General features: G+C 34.3%; 1 protein-coding gene across 1 annotated transcript in view; it reads right to left on the bottom strand.

Moving 5' to 3' along the window:
• LRP1B (LDL receptor related protein 1B) overlaps positions 1–15,810 on the bottom strand; it is a 761,744-nt gene that overhangs the window by 171,005 nt on the left and 574,929 nt on the right. The window contains exons 39-41 of the mRNA XM_064451033.1: positions 15,536–15,687; positions 15,118–15,242; positions 11,643–12,014 (exon numbers count right to left, since the gene is read on the bottom strand). Coding sequence (XP_064307103.1) covers positions 11,643–12,014; positions 15,118–15,242; positions 15,536–15,687 — 649 coding nt within the window. The remainder of the gene's footprint in view (positions 1–11,642; positions 12,015–15,117; positions 15,243–15,535; positions 15,688–15,810) is intronic.

The following is a 15,810-nucleotide window of genomic DNA, read 5'->3' as shown; positions in this document are numbered from 1 at the left end:
TAGTGTGAGCTGGATGAAGTACCACCAGTACACTACTCAAGCAAATCTTCAGTATAATAAATAACCAGTGCTAATACAATGGTGTTTTTTGTTAGTTTATATTGTTTCTAGGTTAAAATAAACTTTTTGGTTTAGAGGTTAGTCAAGAACCCCAAATTCATATAAATCCTTTTATCAGTGATAAAGCAGGTGCCAACTGAGGACAGAAATGGACTTAGAAATGGTCCTCTAGACACTTCCAGGTGGTTCCTTAAAACTAAAACCTTCTAGCACTTTTATATTGCCAAAGACAGGACACTGGAGAAGATTCCACAGCACCTGCGTTCTAGTGTTATATCATTACTGGCTTCCATTGATACTATTTTATATTTACTTATTTTACATTTCCTTAAGGAATATTCTAGACCACTTTTTTTTTTTTTAAATTTAATTTATCATTAGATATTCAGTTGCTTTGAAATCCATCAGAAATATATACTCATCCTATCTGGCGCTCAAAGTGGGGGATTCAGTCCCAAAATCTACTGACAGGATGAAAATTAGTAATTTGTTTACTCTCAGCTTCATATTTTCACCGCATCATATAATATTCTGAATTAGTAAAGCATAAAGAAACTAGAAATGAAAAGAAACACATTTGTTTCACTGACATATTGAATTAAAACACTGATGGCATTAGATGCCTACAGCGCTGATTAAATTTATTCTAGCCATGAAGCAACAGTTTATGATTTTCACATGAATAGCATACTTAAATGAAAGGAACATTAATACAATATGATATTAATATACAAATACTCACATTATTCACCTGCCACTGACATTCTGAATTAAATCAGTAACGGGGTGTATAACTGATTAAATATCTACACAAGAGAATGCAACAGCTTATGATTTACAAAGGCAATGGTAGAATGATCACATCATTACGTTGCCAAATGCTATCTATCACTTTTACTGAACTTAACGAAGATGGATTGCATCCCACAGATGAGATGCAGCCTATAAATACTGTCATGCTGATCTTCATCTGACTTTCCCAGTGAACAGACAAGCAACAAATCAATAACTGAAGAACTCAGATTAGAGCTCCCTCATTATTGCAAACACAAAATAAAAATACTAAAGGGCCTAAAGTTTAAATTATCCATTAGTTGTCGCCACTGACTTCTGGTAATATATATACACTATTTCTCAGTTTCCTAGATGTTTATCTCCTATCTTCTACTTTTAAAATTCTCTAGAAAGTTTACAGTCAGTCAAAACTCTTCCAGTTGCATCAGTTCAACTACCTTTTCCCTTTAATTTCATATTCTTACCAACTCTTTTTCTTTACCAAAGCTGTAAAGCAAGAACAGCTGTCAACATCATCATTTTTTTAATACTGAAAAGCCATCAAAGTAATAAAATTGAACATAAACAGCACTTCAATATCTGGACTTTGGAGAAGGCTTTAATGTTCAGTACTTAACATTAAACACCTGCTTGATCTTTATTCATTCCCTGAATTGGCTTTCACAATTTACCTTTCAGGACACAGCCTGTCAACTGTAATACCAGACTGGTCACAGGAGATGATGCTGCTTTCTGTCAATCTATTTGTACAAGTTTATGGTGATAGATAACAGGCAGTCACCATTTGATCTGAGTTGAAAAGACTGCCTCACAAGCAATAAAGTACCTGAAGAAAAGGGCTGAGAGTTCACATATCTAACTGACTGCACAATTAGAACTCTAAATAATTCTGTACCCTTCTACTTCGCTCTTCAAGCAGCCATAAAGCAGGAAGTCCTTCTGCTAAACAAAAATTCTAAGACAATAATAAGGTGTAACAAAAAATAGCAAGGTGGGTTCTATTTGTCTTGAAAATTAGAGGGTGACTTAATTTCTTAATTGCTTCTGACAGTCACATGTAAAACAAGGCCATCATATATTCTAAAAGAAATATTAAATATCAAATATTGCATAAACAACCCTGAACTGTAATAACCAATTACTTCATTGCCCTATTTAGCCTAAGAGTATTATTTTATTTTACAGCACGTGTAAATTTGCTAAAATTATACCATAAATCATCAAACCTCTGTATAATTTTTCTGTACCTGTAAAATATAAAACCACGCTATTGCATATTAAAGATTATAAAATGTAATAAGATAGTATAAACAAAGGCTTTGGGTTCTTTGAGGCAACAACTAGCTCAAGTTCCAGACACCGTAAATATCTCCATGGGTGTAAACTTTATTATTCCTTCAGATTTACTGTGGTAGCCAGTACTGGAAAGAATGCACATTTTCGGGGAATAATCTAAAGGGGAAATAAAATAATTTTAGAATTTTAAAAAAACCACAACCTTTGTTTTTGTAGAAAGTATAATACTGAAATCTCACATCTTCTAAAATGTTTAGTGTCTTCCTAATAACAACTAACAATTCAGTTGATGTGCACATAAAAATTAAAATACAAATACTGGATAATTGCTCAAAAGAAAATTCTAATACATTCAGCAAAAAGAAACTACCAGGTAAACATCTTTCTGGATTTATAATACTGCTTTACTCTATGTCAATTAAGATGTATAAAATATGTAATTACTGTGTCTGTGAAATAAGTGCAGTGTAAAGGAAAGGCAGGCAGATAACGAAGCAATAGGATATCTATAGTCTACCTGTGAACTTATGAGAGTGTACACAGAACATGATGAGACTATTTAGAGTAGGAAACATCAAATCTTAGCATGAAAATGACCACGAACCCAACCTACAGTTCATGACTTTAACCACACTTATATGAACTAACCAACCGAATAGTCTATGATAGATGGGTGATATTTCTGTGCCATGAAGTGCATTAGGGATTGATTCAACATACTAGTGGTACAACATCAGTAAAGCCCCATTTGGCGCTAGACAAGGCACATCTGAGCCTTTGGGCAAAGCTGGACCTTTGAGAGCAGGTGACCTATCAACACTTGGTGAACACCTGCACGCTCACCGATACGAGTTTACAACTTACTGAGTGCTGATGAAGTAAATAAGACAGATACCAGAAGGAAACACTGATCCTGAAAGGATCAACCAGTAAGTCATGCAGTGTTTCTGGAACATTTTGCTTTGTTTGTTTTTAATTTCATTATGGAGAGTGACAGAAATATGTTATTCACTCTTGCAAACCTTTTCAGTTATGCAGGCAGAGCTCTGTGAAAGTTTTACACCAAGAAATAGAAAATTAACAGCAGCTTTTCAAATTCCAGGTTATTTGAATTCTTTCTGTTTGTCCCCTACCTGGCACTGGAGGTTTTTCTACATTTCGCTATATAATTTAGCTTACTTCTTGATCAAACATATGAGCTCAGAAACTCACAATGAGAGAACAGAAACAATGCCACTAACTTTTTGGTTGTTTTTACTTGAACATACATGGAACAAGTAATCAACTCTTTAAAACGAGGAAAAAAGTGACATTGAAAACAGTAAGCTTGTTTCAGAACTATGCTTTTATATTCATAAATGCTGGGTTTGTTTTTGGCTCCCCGTTAGCAGCATTTAAAAAACACACTAGTCAAGCCGCAGTAGGTGGTATCACCATAATTTGCCATGATAATCAGCTTTTAAAAATCAAGTCTGGTTTATGTTACTAAATACAACAACTATGTATTTAATTCTACATCTACATTCTTCTGGACCATAATATTCTTCAAAGATTGATTTAGCCCTTTTATCATGTGGGAAAAAGTAACCAACAACTTTTTATGAGGAAATCTGTATCGACCTCCAATTACTTTTTTCCCCAACGACGGATACAGCCCCTCCAGAGTTGCTCCCTGACAGCTCACTGAAGAAAACCACATCGACTCTGTCGATGCAAGCCTGCAATATTCCGTCCTCTGTTATCCCAAATATAACTTACTCCTTGATTAGGTTTAGGGACTGTCTTGGAATCAGTGGAATAACGTAACAAAGGAATAATGATACACTGTATACTTAAGGTAATATAGGGAACTCAACTAATTAGAAAAACAACAGTATTTTTAATAACTGTAAACTGTAACCCTCCCAGTATCGTTCATTACTAAACAAGCGCTGTAAGATCAAAATACTTAAAAGAATCCATGTAAAAGAGGCTTTAGAAGATTTAGAAAATATTTTTCCTAATTACAAGAGCCCACATTTTGTTTTTCATGCCTTACATGTAGACTCTCAGAAGAATTACTACTCGGCCTCACCACCTTTAAATCAATAAAACTTACCTTTACCATTTCAGTGCCTAGCCTAAGACTAAATAAGTCTAATAATCACACATTTTTCTTGTTATTGTTGAAGTAAAACAAAAGAGTACAGAGATATTAGAAACATTAATGGCAGAATATCTTAATAACCTATTAATATTTCCTGGATCACATTGATCTTTAGAATAAAATTAAAACAAAGGAAAAATGTCAAGAGATGTTCTGTATAGGTTTTTCCTGACTATTCATCACATATAGTTCTGCATTTTATGCAACTAAGCCACAGCTGCTGACGTAAAAATGTACATCAGCAAATATTTACATCAATAAAAATTTAAGGGCAACTCGGAAAGTTGAAGCAGTCACAAACAATATTAATCCTTCATGAAGAATCTCAGGTTTATTGGGCAGAAGCACCTTTCCTGAATACTGAGGTTGGGAATGTTTGGGACGTACTGAACTGAAAGATCAGTGTCTGTCAGCTTCTGTCCTGAATACATTTCGGAGTTTCAAACCAGGAACTGCAAAACAAAGCATGAAGTGTGCAGAAATACATATTTCTAGAATAGCAACTGCTTAAAATTAGTAAACTTTATTCACCTGTAGTAACAGTTATTTACTGAAGAGCTCGTAAACTTTACCCGTTAATCATAATATGCAGCCACATCCAGAAACAAAATGTAGTAATGAAGCAGACACTCTGTTTTTCACTCACAAGGCAGCAGTTGTAATAATAAATTTTTGGTTTTACTACTTAAATATCCTAGACTTAACAACAGCCCCTCACTTTCCCTCCTTTAAAAAATTAGTATCACTGGACTTATATTCCTACATATACAATATAATGAATCCAATTCATTTATGAAATGAAAAGCAACAATATTGAAGTATTTATTTTTAACAGATTAGAAATTTCTTTCCTGGAGAAGAAAGCTCCAAAACCAAGAGGACCTCATACAATGTACCAAATCTAATGCTCTGTAAGAGAAATGGGAATATAAATGCCTTTTTGACAGTTAAATTGGACCCATTTAGTTAGAAAGAATAGTAGCACACATTGGAACACCTTTAAAAGATTCAGACTGTAAAAAGCCTTACAATACATCACAGGATCTGACACTTTATGTTCGCAGTGAAAAGATTTTTGCCTTCTATAGACACTAGCACCTAAAGTTCAAAACAGAAGCAGCGTTTTTTCACATAACACTTCCTTTTGTGCTGTGAAAGACGTTACGCTGGCAAAATGGCTCAGTGCCATTGTTTACAGAGTTAGGAAAAAAAGGGCTCATTTAGAGTATCTCGTCTTAATACTTTTTCCTTTTTCTTGTTTGCTTTCTTTTGCCTTTCCTCCCCCTTTCTTCTCCTCTCTCTTCTTTAGTTTCTAACTTCATTGCCCTTCCTTCTAGCATTGTACCACTGCACTGAACTTACTTTCACACTGCACTGTTTTTCAATAAATACACTGAGGCAGGCTTTGGTTAATGAATATATTACCTCAAACTTCTACCTATGAGAAGAAAAAAAGGAGACTGCTCTATTGGCTTAGAAACTGAGACTTAGGTTAAAAAAAAAAAAGTCTTCCTTGCATAAGCCTAAACTTTGAAACAAGTTAGGAAAACCAAAAGCTGTCTTCAGAAATGCTATGAGGCAGCTTCTTGTTTCCGACTGCAAATAAGTCATCGACTAGCATGCCATCCACTGCCTAAAGCTAACCTTAGTTTGCATTTTTACTGGGACAGAAGGTAGCTCACATGGATGGTTTATCAGAGAGATGGTTTAACATGGTCTTCTTTCCATTCTCAGCTGACAGAAATTTTAGACTCTTTCAGAGCTGCTCATGTTCACCAGGGAAGGAAGAAAGAAAACAGACGTCCCTCTGGCACTCTGCTTCTAGGCAGGCGGAGAAGGAACGATGTCGAGGTACACAAGAGAAGTTTAGCAGATAGTTTGTGAATTCAGGCTTAATCTTGGATATTATAAAAGAGAAAACATACGTTTATCCCATCCATTATAATGTATTTTTTGCTTAATGGGTCAATCCACAGTGGTAATAATTTTATGCATAATAAGAAACACAAAGTTTAGCATAATGGTCTTTGTGATTTTAATTTAATTAAGGCTCCCATTACTTGTTTGCTCCACTAAAACCACAAAGAATCTACCTTGTGAATAATATATTGTCTTTCACTGACTTTCTCTGGGTCAAACCAAGATCTCTAATTCTATGTAGAAGAAATCTCTATTCAGATGATCACATCATTAAAAATAAAGTCAACTCACCCTTTATCTGTTGACAAAACGAACAGCAGTCAATGGGAGATGTGGTATGAGAGGGGATAAGCACATGATATTAAAAATCTCACATATCAAAAAGACGCTTGCTTCTGTTGGAACATTTTCATTTTCAGTTGTTGTTTCAATCTACTTTAAAATTATTTGCAGATGGAAGATAGGTTTTTTTAGATCTATAAAGATTTATAGTACTTCAAATATGTTTATCAGAGCGCCTTTGAAATGGCTTCCAGTTTGAATACTACAGAAACTGGTTCAGCAGTTTGAAATAATAGTGTTGTTCCATCTAGAAGTGAATAACAACAAAGAAAATAAAATTCTCCCCTGGGCTCTTTCTGAGAGGAGAATCGACCCTTTTGTTCCAAATGAAACTGATAACCTATAGCAATTTTGAACAAGTCAAGTTTCCAAATACCTCCTTATGCAACTCTGTGCCTTTAACCACTACTGATTTCTGTCCTTTCTTTCTGTGTACTGCTCCATTGCCTCATTTAACCTAGGTTTTCAGCAACAAATTTTCCCAGAGAGACTGGCAACCGTTAGAAGGTCTAGTTCTGGTAGGGCTGAACAGAAATCGTAAAGATTATTCAGAGATGGCCACCCCAACATATTGATTTAAACATAGTGTCGCTTCTATATACATTTGTTACCTTTTCTACCTCCTTATGTATTCAATGCCACCTTTCAATTGTCTACAAAGCCTACAGTCCATGAGGGGCTAAATTACATTAAAAACAACATCCAAAGAGTATGTAATCTCTCTGGATCTTCTCTAGAATTCTGAGTTAGAATTTGATTTATCGAGGCACTGGTTCTCACAATCTAAAGACCCAGAAGCCTTATGTGACATGAAAAAACACTCCTTTGCAGAGTGAATGCTGCACGATTCCTCAAACTGGAAGAGAGGAAGTATATATAGAGCATGATACTTCCAAATATAATCCCTATGACTGTGTTTTGTTTTACAAAGGACTACTACTGACAATGAAAAATAGGAACGTCATCAAGTTTCTCAAACATTTTGCCTTAACAGGTTCATGAAGCGTTTCCAACACAACAGTGTACAAAAGTACACATATGCATAGCTCGTTTATGTTACAGGTCAGAAGAAGCAGCAGTCTAACCTGTGTAAAGTGAACTGCAAGGCTGGCCTTACAAATAAAAAGTGGAAAGTTAAAAATAAAGTAGTGAGTGGGTGGGACCACACAGTACGTACCTACCCATTGCTTCGTAGTCTGACACTTCTCAAAGTGTGTACTTGAAGCAATGCAGACAATACAATATAACCTCCTACACTCTTTTTGGAAGGAAAGACTGAGCTCAAAACACATGATATAGATGGTAGTCATGCCACAACACATTTAAAATAGATATTGCTGCACTGATAAGTCTGCAGACTGGATTAAACTGTACGTGATGCTATAGCAATAAAATAATGAGTGATACTGAATGGTTAGATAATTAATCACTCAAAAGAATATTTGTGGGAAATCACAGCCAGGAACAAGGTAAATTTTAAAAGAAAGATTAACCCCATGAAGTTACTTATAAAAATACGAAAGAAAAAGTCCTGACTGACTGACCAAAGGAAATAATGCTCATTTCATCAGTAGAGTTCAGAGATAAGAAAGAATCCACTCCAAAAACCTACACCACACAAAAAATAAAGGTGTTAGGGTATGGCATCCTATGCACATGCTACATGGTTTTGTTGTTGTTATCATTTTTCCTTCCTGCTGAAGACAGAACCCTATCAGGTACTGGGTTCTTGGTGAGCTTTGAATCTGTTTTTAGTGAACTGGAACAAGTTAGATAAAGTTGTTTATATCCTGTAAATCTACTTTCCCTGAGCCGAAAATGTGTTAGCTAATGGGTTGTTTATGAGTTGCAAATCTGTTCAGTGAGGTGAAAATTTGTCAGATAATGGGTTGTTTATGAATTCTAAATCAATATTCAGTGAGTCGGAACTATGTTAGATAATAGCTTGCGTATGGGTTGTAAATCTGTTTTCAGAGGACTGGAAACATGTTAGATAATGGGTTCTTTCTGGGTAGTAAATCTGTTCTCAGTGAGCTAAAAACATATTAGTTAATGGGTTGCTCCAGAGTTGTAAATCTGTTTTTAGTGAACTGGAAACCTGTTTAATAAAGGGCTCTTTATATATCTTAACTCTGTTTTTAGTGTGCAGAAAAGTTCAATAATGTGTTAGATTTGAGTGGCATATCTGATTTCAGTGAGGTAGAAATCCATCAGCTAATGGGTCCCTTTGAGCAGATCTACATTCAGTGAGCTAAAAATCTGGGACAATAGTATCTTGTATATGTATTGTACTGTATTTTGTAATGTACTGTGTTCCCACTATTTCAGTCAAATAGTGGGTAAAGGTTTGCATGATTCGTAGACTTCAACTTAATGATGTAGAAAGAGGTTGTAGAGTTGTTAGAGCCACACTAATATTACCGATGCGGTTTTCAGTCTCTTCCTAATAAAGTAAAACTTGCCACAGGTAATTGTGAAGGAAGAAGTTAAGCAAAATGAATGTTAAAGATGCTATGTTTTAATCCTGAAATGAAATATTATTACTAAAATCTCTCAACTGGATTTCATTTAATAACTTCTGTGTAACCACATATAGTTACCATGGAAATCAGAAAATTTTAGAATTTTGTGTCTTCCAGTGAATGGAATCACTGCTGTCAACCAGTCTTACCACTGTTTTTTCCTTTATAGGTATCACTGTTGGTCAAATACTTCCACCATATCAAGCAGCCTCATGAACTCTTTCCTGTTTACAGTGAGAGAAAATCACATGCAGACTGTGGAAAGGAAGGATATGTAGTACAAAACCACCACTTTAAAATGAATGACTCAACATAAAGAAAAGGAGTTTAAAACACGTGAAGGAGAACAATAAAATAACATATACTGAGATGTGATATCGCTTCTCATTTACAAAGAAAAAAATCAACTGAAGCACTTCTAGAAAACAAACACTACTGTTCACAAACACATCCTATGCATATACAGTAAATTTTTTGCATGGATACAAAATGTCATCTGACATTCAATTATTCAGAGTGCTGACTCTGCTAATGAAAAATGAAATCGGGCATATTAAGATTACAAGTAGAAACACTTCCTAACAATTTCTTAAAAGTATAATTCTCAACTATGCTTTATGGAATGTCTTTAGCTCTTGTACAACAACCTATTATAAAGTAATGAGGAATACTCTATTGTTCCTTTAAAAACCCAATTTGTATCTGTATTGGTGCTTTACCAGTACTTCTTTCTCCTCTTTGTTTTAAATGTAAATATTTCCAGTGGCTTTTCATGTAATACTTTTAATCTTTCCTATAACACCAGAGTTGAAATAGTGCTTGTATGTCACCACTGCACATTTCTGTGAGTTGTTTCTCTCTCTGGTATGGCTACCATCAACTCTGAATCCCTAGGTTTTAATGCTTTCTGGGAGAGCTTCTTGACAAAATCTCTTAGTTTCTCTTTACCATATCTTAATACAGATATCATTAATTCCTCTAAAAGATGAACACATAAACTCAAGGTAAAAAAAGGCCTTGTATTCTATTTGAGAGATGTTTTTCCACTCATTTATGTCAATAGTTTTCCTGACCACGAATACCTTCCCAGAACCACAGTGCAGAGGGACATAATGATACAACTATCCAGTATCAGTTATAGAACAATATTTTGTCAGTTAGCAGCTGTTTAACTTCTTTCTTTTCTAAAAATATTTCCATTAATACCCAACAGCAAAGGGCGATATATTCCACATTGAACGTACTCCCATTTTTCCTAAATACTTTCTTTGGTCTTGTTATTAAACTGTATGACCCAAACAAATAGCTAAATGAAGCAACGCTGTAGGCAACATGAAGTAGGACATTCAGATGAGAATTATCCACAACAGAAGTAGCAAAAACTATACAACACTTCCTACATTTTGGAAAATGGTTACCAAAATGAACTGCAGCCTCCAAAAAACCCAGAGACTACTCAAAAACAATAGGAAGATAAGAAACACAGTAAATATATGCATCTGATAATGGACTACAGATGAATGAGGTTTACTGTATATTTTAGAACAATTAAATTGGAACAGAAATGAAAGGCAGTAGATGTTTTTAGAATTTAGATTTCTGTAGCAGGGATTTTTGGATGTTTAGCATTAAGGATATACTTCATACACATCCACGTTCCCATTTTCCTTGAATTCTAATTTTGCCATGACAAACCACGGTAACTTCTTATGTACACCTTGTGTTAAAGTTATGTTAGACTTTGTTGATGAAGATTTCAGTGCCAGATCTTCAGAAGATTTTACTGAGGCCTCAGCTGCAAAATATGTTTTGTGTCTTGTCCTGGAGATGTTGGTGATGATATTGGCATCAATTCCTTGACAGCAGTGTCAGGTTTAAAGTATTCAGAGGCTAAAAAAATGTCAAGTTATATACAAGTCCTCTTACTAGTGTGGTGAATGGAGGCAGAGTAGACAATCAAAGCTACCGAGTAAGCCTCTACTAAAAAAGGACAATTTTGTAGGTTGCACAAGTAGCTCTTCTTGGGCTCACTACACGAAAGGTGAGTCAACTGGAAACACTGATCAGGGTCTTTGTGTTTTGTACTGAGGAACAGTTATATCAGCAGAGATATCTTACAGTACTTCACCCCCACTAACTAGAAAAAAAAAAACTAATAGGTTCACAGGGTAAGGGGACTTCTTTAATTTCCAGGCATTGCACAGTGAGGTTTGGTTTCAACAGCAAAGCTCCTTAAAATCACAGGAATACATATTAAGCACCATCATCATCAATTCTGTTTGCTAGAAATATGCTTCACGCATCATTACATTGCATTAAAATGAATGATTTTAAAGTTCTAATTATAAAGATAATGTTTCTTTGTATCTTATAGGGATAATTTACAGTAATTGTGTTATATACATATATACAGTATAAACATATATATACACACATATATACGTTACATAAAAGTATGGTAAAAGTTTGACTTTTTCACTCTATGAAGTTGATTCTCAACTTTGCGCTTTAAAGTTTATTGAAATAAAATATGTATTTTGGTAAATAATTTTTTCACTTACTTTCAATCAGCACTTTTCTGCCAGCCCAGTTGTCTTTAATAACTTGTATATTTCCAAAGTGTGCATCACTGAAGAATATGCGATTCGTACCTCTTCCTTTCAGACTGTAGTCAAAAGCAAGGGCTATCACATTTTTGAAGTACTCTGGATTTTCATATGGCCTTACTGGTGAATTTAAGTTGGTTTCATCTGAAAGATGTATACTTTTTAATATTGTCCTTCCTGAGTACAACAGGTAACCTTCATGCCTCAGGCAAGTAATTCCATCTTCTGCAAGATAGCCATGTGCACAAGCACATGTTCTCCGTGCATTTCCCCGATAAAGGCAAAGTTGATGACATCCACCATTATTCTTGGCACAAACATTCGTACCTGAAAAAAAAAAGTCTATCTTTTATAATATTACACTTACCTGACTTAAATCAAAATGTAATTTTATGTATTCTAAGAATTCTTCTCTTAAAATTGTTTCTACAATATTCACAAGTAAAACAAAGGCCGAAACAGTAAAGAATGTAACTTTTACCACAACCTAAAGACATTTTTAAATAATACAATTAATGAGCAAATATAAGTAATGTTCTTTCCAATACACAAGAGTATATATTTTATTAATAGAAAATGATAAAATGGGTTATTCCTCCATAATCAGCTGAAGACTTAGAGACTGTTTCAAGTGCTTTGAAAGATTTTTTTTTTTAAAAAAAACGACCTGTTACTGGCAGAAAGTCAAGCTTAGATACCACCAGAATACAGTACTCTCTTTAGACAAGTTCTGTCAAAATTAAAACATATATATTGACAGGTACAAAACTGTGTCAGTCTAGTCCCCTATTTTCAATAATTTCCTAAGATTTTGTTCTAATTTTCTTTAAAACCTGACTTTGAAAACTTACTCCCTGAAAAATGAATACCGTTAAGAAATCATTGTCAAATTAGTAACTTCAGTGACGTAAACTATACTTGTTGCAAGCAATATTTAAAATTACAGTAATTGTCAATAATTAGGAGCTATTTTCCTTTGTCTTTTTTTGGACTATGTACGAATTACTATTATAGTTAGTTCAGATAATTTAGTTTCTGTTTCTGACAGCACTTTCCATGTAACAACTCAGCTCTTTCAATATAGTCATTTTCCCATTTCTGAAAGTTTTCCACATAGTGAAGGAAAAGAAAACATTTTAAGTAGACTGTTTTCAGGTAGAAAACCATAATAATTGTCGGGGAATATCTAGTGTCTGAAAGTACTGTTGATTGCATTGTCTAATTGCTACATTTCAAGCTGAAGATGCTTTTAAGAAAAAACAATGGGGTATGAGAGTTAACTTGCTCTTCAAATTAGAAACGCTGAATTTTGTGTTCCTAGGCAAAGTTACAGGAGACATATTCCTCTACAGTCATGCAAAAACATTTGGAGATGTAGCTGTATGCATTTTTACATTTGGTTTGTTTTATAGATTCTTCTAAAGTTTTATTAGGCTAGAAAAGTTAATATCTGTTTGGAAGGATGAGAGGTTGAGAAGAGAAAAGAAAATATATGAAAAAGCTTCTAAAATCTCTCTTTGAAAACGTCAATGCTTCCACAGTTCACCAGCTGTAAATATCTTTTAAAATGGCCAGTTCTGGAATCAGCGCAGTTAGGGGATATCCTTGCACACATGTAAAATAGCACTAAAGGACAGGAATCCGCTTGCGAATAGCACTGCAGGACTGGCTCCTCAGAAAGGGTAAAACAGGTGTTTGAAAAAAAGGCATTAATTACAGTCAGCACAGGTTGTAGGGTTTTTTTTTTTCGGGGGGTGTTTCTCATCCGTTTTGTTTCTGGTTTTTTTGTTTGTTTGTTTTAATAATGGACGGTCAGGAAGCTAGCTAATTACTTTTTTTTTTTTTTAACAGCGTTAACTACTTCTAGTTAAATGAACTAAAAAAAAAAAAATATAGTGTGATACAGAAAAACATTCCAAAAACATTTGTCACCTGTTTTTTTCCCTTTTGTCCTCCTGGCTCACTGACAGCCCCTCCCAAAGACATTAACCATTTGTACCCTAGTAAAATTTGAAAAATGTATTAAAAAAAATCATTCAGTTATGTTTTTCAAACTAACATCAAAAGATTTTTAGCCTCAATAACAGTTTCTCTTATTCCTAATGTGATCAAGTCTTTAAAGCTATCAGTAAAAATCATTACATGTAAAGAAGCATTTTTTTAATCCAATTGTTCTATTTTTCTAAGACTATAATAAAAAGCAGCCCTTCCAAGCAAGCAGACATTAACTATTTCTAGCCTAGTTAAAAGAAACAATAATTTTTGGTGTGGATTTTATTTTATCCACAAAATATGATGCCCACAGTACTCTGAAATTACATGCAGAAATTCTTAGTAAAACTAATATGCATATGTTTGCAAAGTAATTTTTTTTCAAAACTATTTAAAATTCCATTGGAAGAAAAAATGAAAAGACAGTTTTTCATATTGATTGTTAAATATGCTTTCTTTCAAAATGCAGACTTATTTTACATGTCATATTTAATGCAGTTATTTAGGAAAGATATATATAAAAGAAACCGGATCTTCGGGTATGTAATACTGTGATTAAAGGAACTTTTGAGAGCTACCAACAGCAGAGATATATTTGTATTAAAAAGTTTATCTTGTGTTGCAGTAACATTTTTTCTCTCTCTTTGTGAATACATTTGTAGAAAATTTTGTCTGGATTGCCTGGTAGCAGTTTGTTCTGAAGAAATCATCAACATTTTTCGTAGACTTGTAACTGCCTTTGCTCACGGAAACATATTTGTCAAGGTATCTTCAAGACCAGAATTTTAGGAGGAAAAAGATAGTTAAAAGGAAGATTATTCTTAATCAGGTAGTAGAGAATAAAATTTAACCACTGATACCATAAATCACCAAGGGTATATAAGAACTTTTGCCTCTTGAATTTGATAGATGAATTGAATATAGCGGAAGTCCGATTATTTACAAGATCTCTTCCCACACAAAAAGAGCAGGGCTCAAACCCAAGTAATTTTCAGGAAATAAACATTTGAGACACAGAGACCGGGAATTTCTAGCTGTGCAAAAAAAATTGTGGTTTGTTTTCCAGTAGAAATCTGAGACTGCCTGAGATTACTGCTCTTTAAAGCACAGTTCAAGGTCCTTCTCAATCCTAAAACTGCTTTTTTTAAGATTAAGACTTTATTTTAAAAAAAGAAAAAAGAAAAATACCACAACCAAAACCCACCAAACCTGGAATGATAGGAAGTGTTTTGGTTTTAGATTTTCTCCCTAAAACACTCAGAAGAATTTTAGTAGAATTTGTACTATATGTTTTCTTTAGTACATTAATTGTAGCTTAAAAAATACTTCAAAGGTAGAGATAAAATTAGTGCTTACTCAACTTTTTCTATGCTTTAATATACATAAAAAGTAGCAGGTGATATTAAAACAATTAATAGCATCCTTAAGAACAGCCAACCTTTCTCTCGTGCTCTATTAAAGACTTTCACTTCCTTCAGGTTTATTCCAAGGCCAGTCCTCATGGTCACAGCATCCGTGGCCTCATTCTTGTGGCCTCTTCTAATAGAGCCATTTGCATGTGCTCTGCCAAAAAAGTTGAAGATGTCTCATCAACAATCCTCAACTAATTCACACCAAACAAATGACTGAAGGGCAGTGGAGAGTTCACCTGACAGAAGGTGAAGAAACCTGTTCTTGTCCGTATGACGCTGATCTGCTTTAGCTCTCAGCATCAGAAATGCCCTTTCTTTGGAAACTGCAAAGCTTTCTGCGATCCTTTCTGTGACCTTGCTAAGGAATGGCTAATCCTACAAAGGTGAAGCACCTGGCACTGAAATAACATTTTGAGACTCAAATACTTATGAAAAATAAATTACCTGTCAGACCAGTAGATGTAAGCTCCAAACACCGCGACTGAAAACATATCCACATTGCTCCCTGACAGCACAATCTCCCGATTCCCTCCACTCTCAAGGTCAATTCTTTCTATCTTGTCGGTACGAGCATCACACCAATATAATTTATTTTCCTAAAGATTAATTTTAAAGGAAACATCAACAGTCTTGTTCAAGTATTTAATTACGAGTTATTAAGATAATGTCAAAGTGGAAGACCAGCCAGCTCTAATGAATCATAACTAATACTGTACATG

This window comes from Phalacrocorax carbo, chromosome 5 (assembly GCF_963921805.1).
Source record: "Phalacrocorax carbo chromosome 5, bPhaCar2.1, whole genome shotgun sequence".
Lineage (NCBI taxonomy): Eukaryota > Metazoa > Chordata > Aves > Suliformes > Phalacrocoracidae > Phalacrocorax > Phalacrocorax carbo.
Note: the sequence above shows the minus strand (reverse complement) of the source record. Positions and strands in the feature narration are given on the sequence as shown.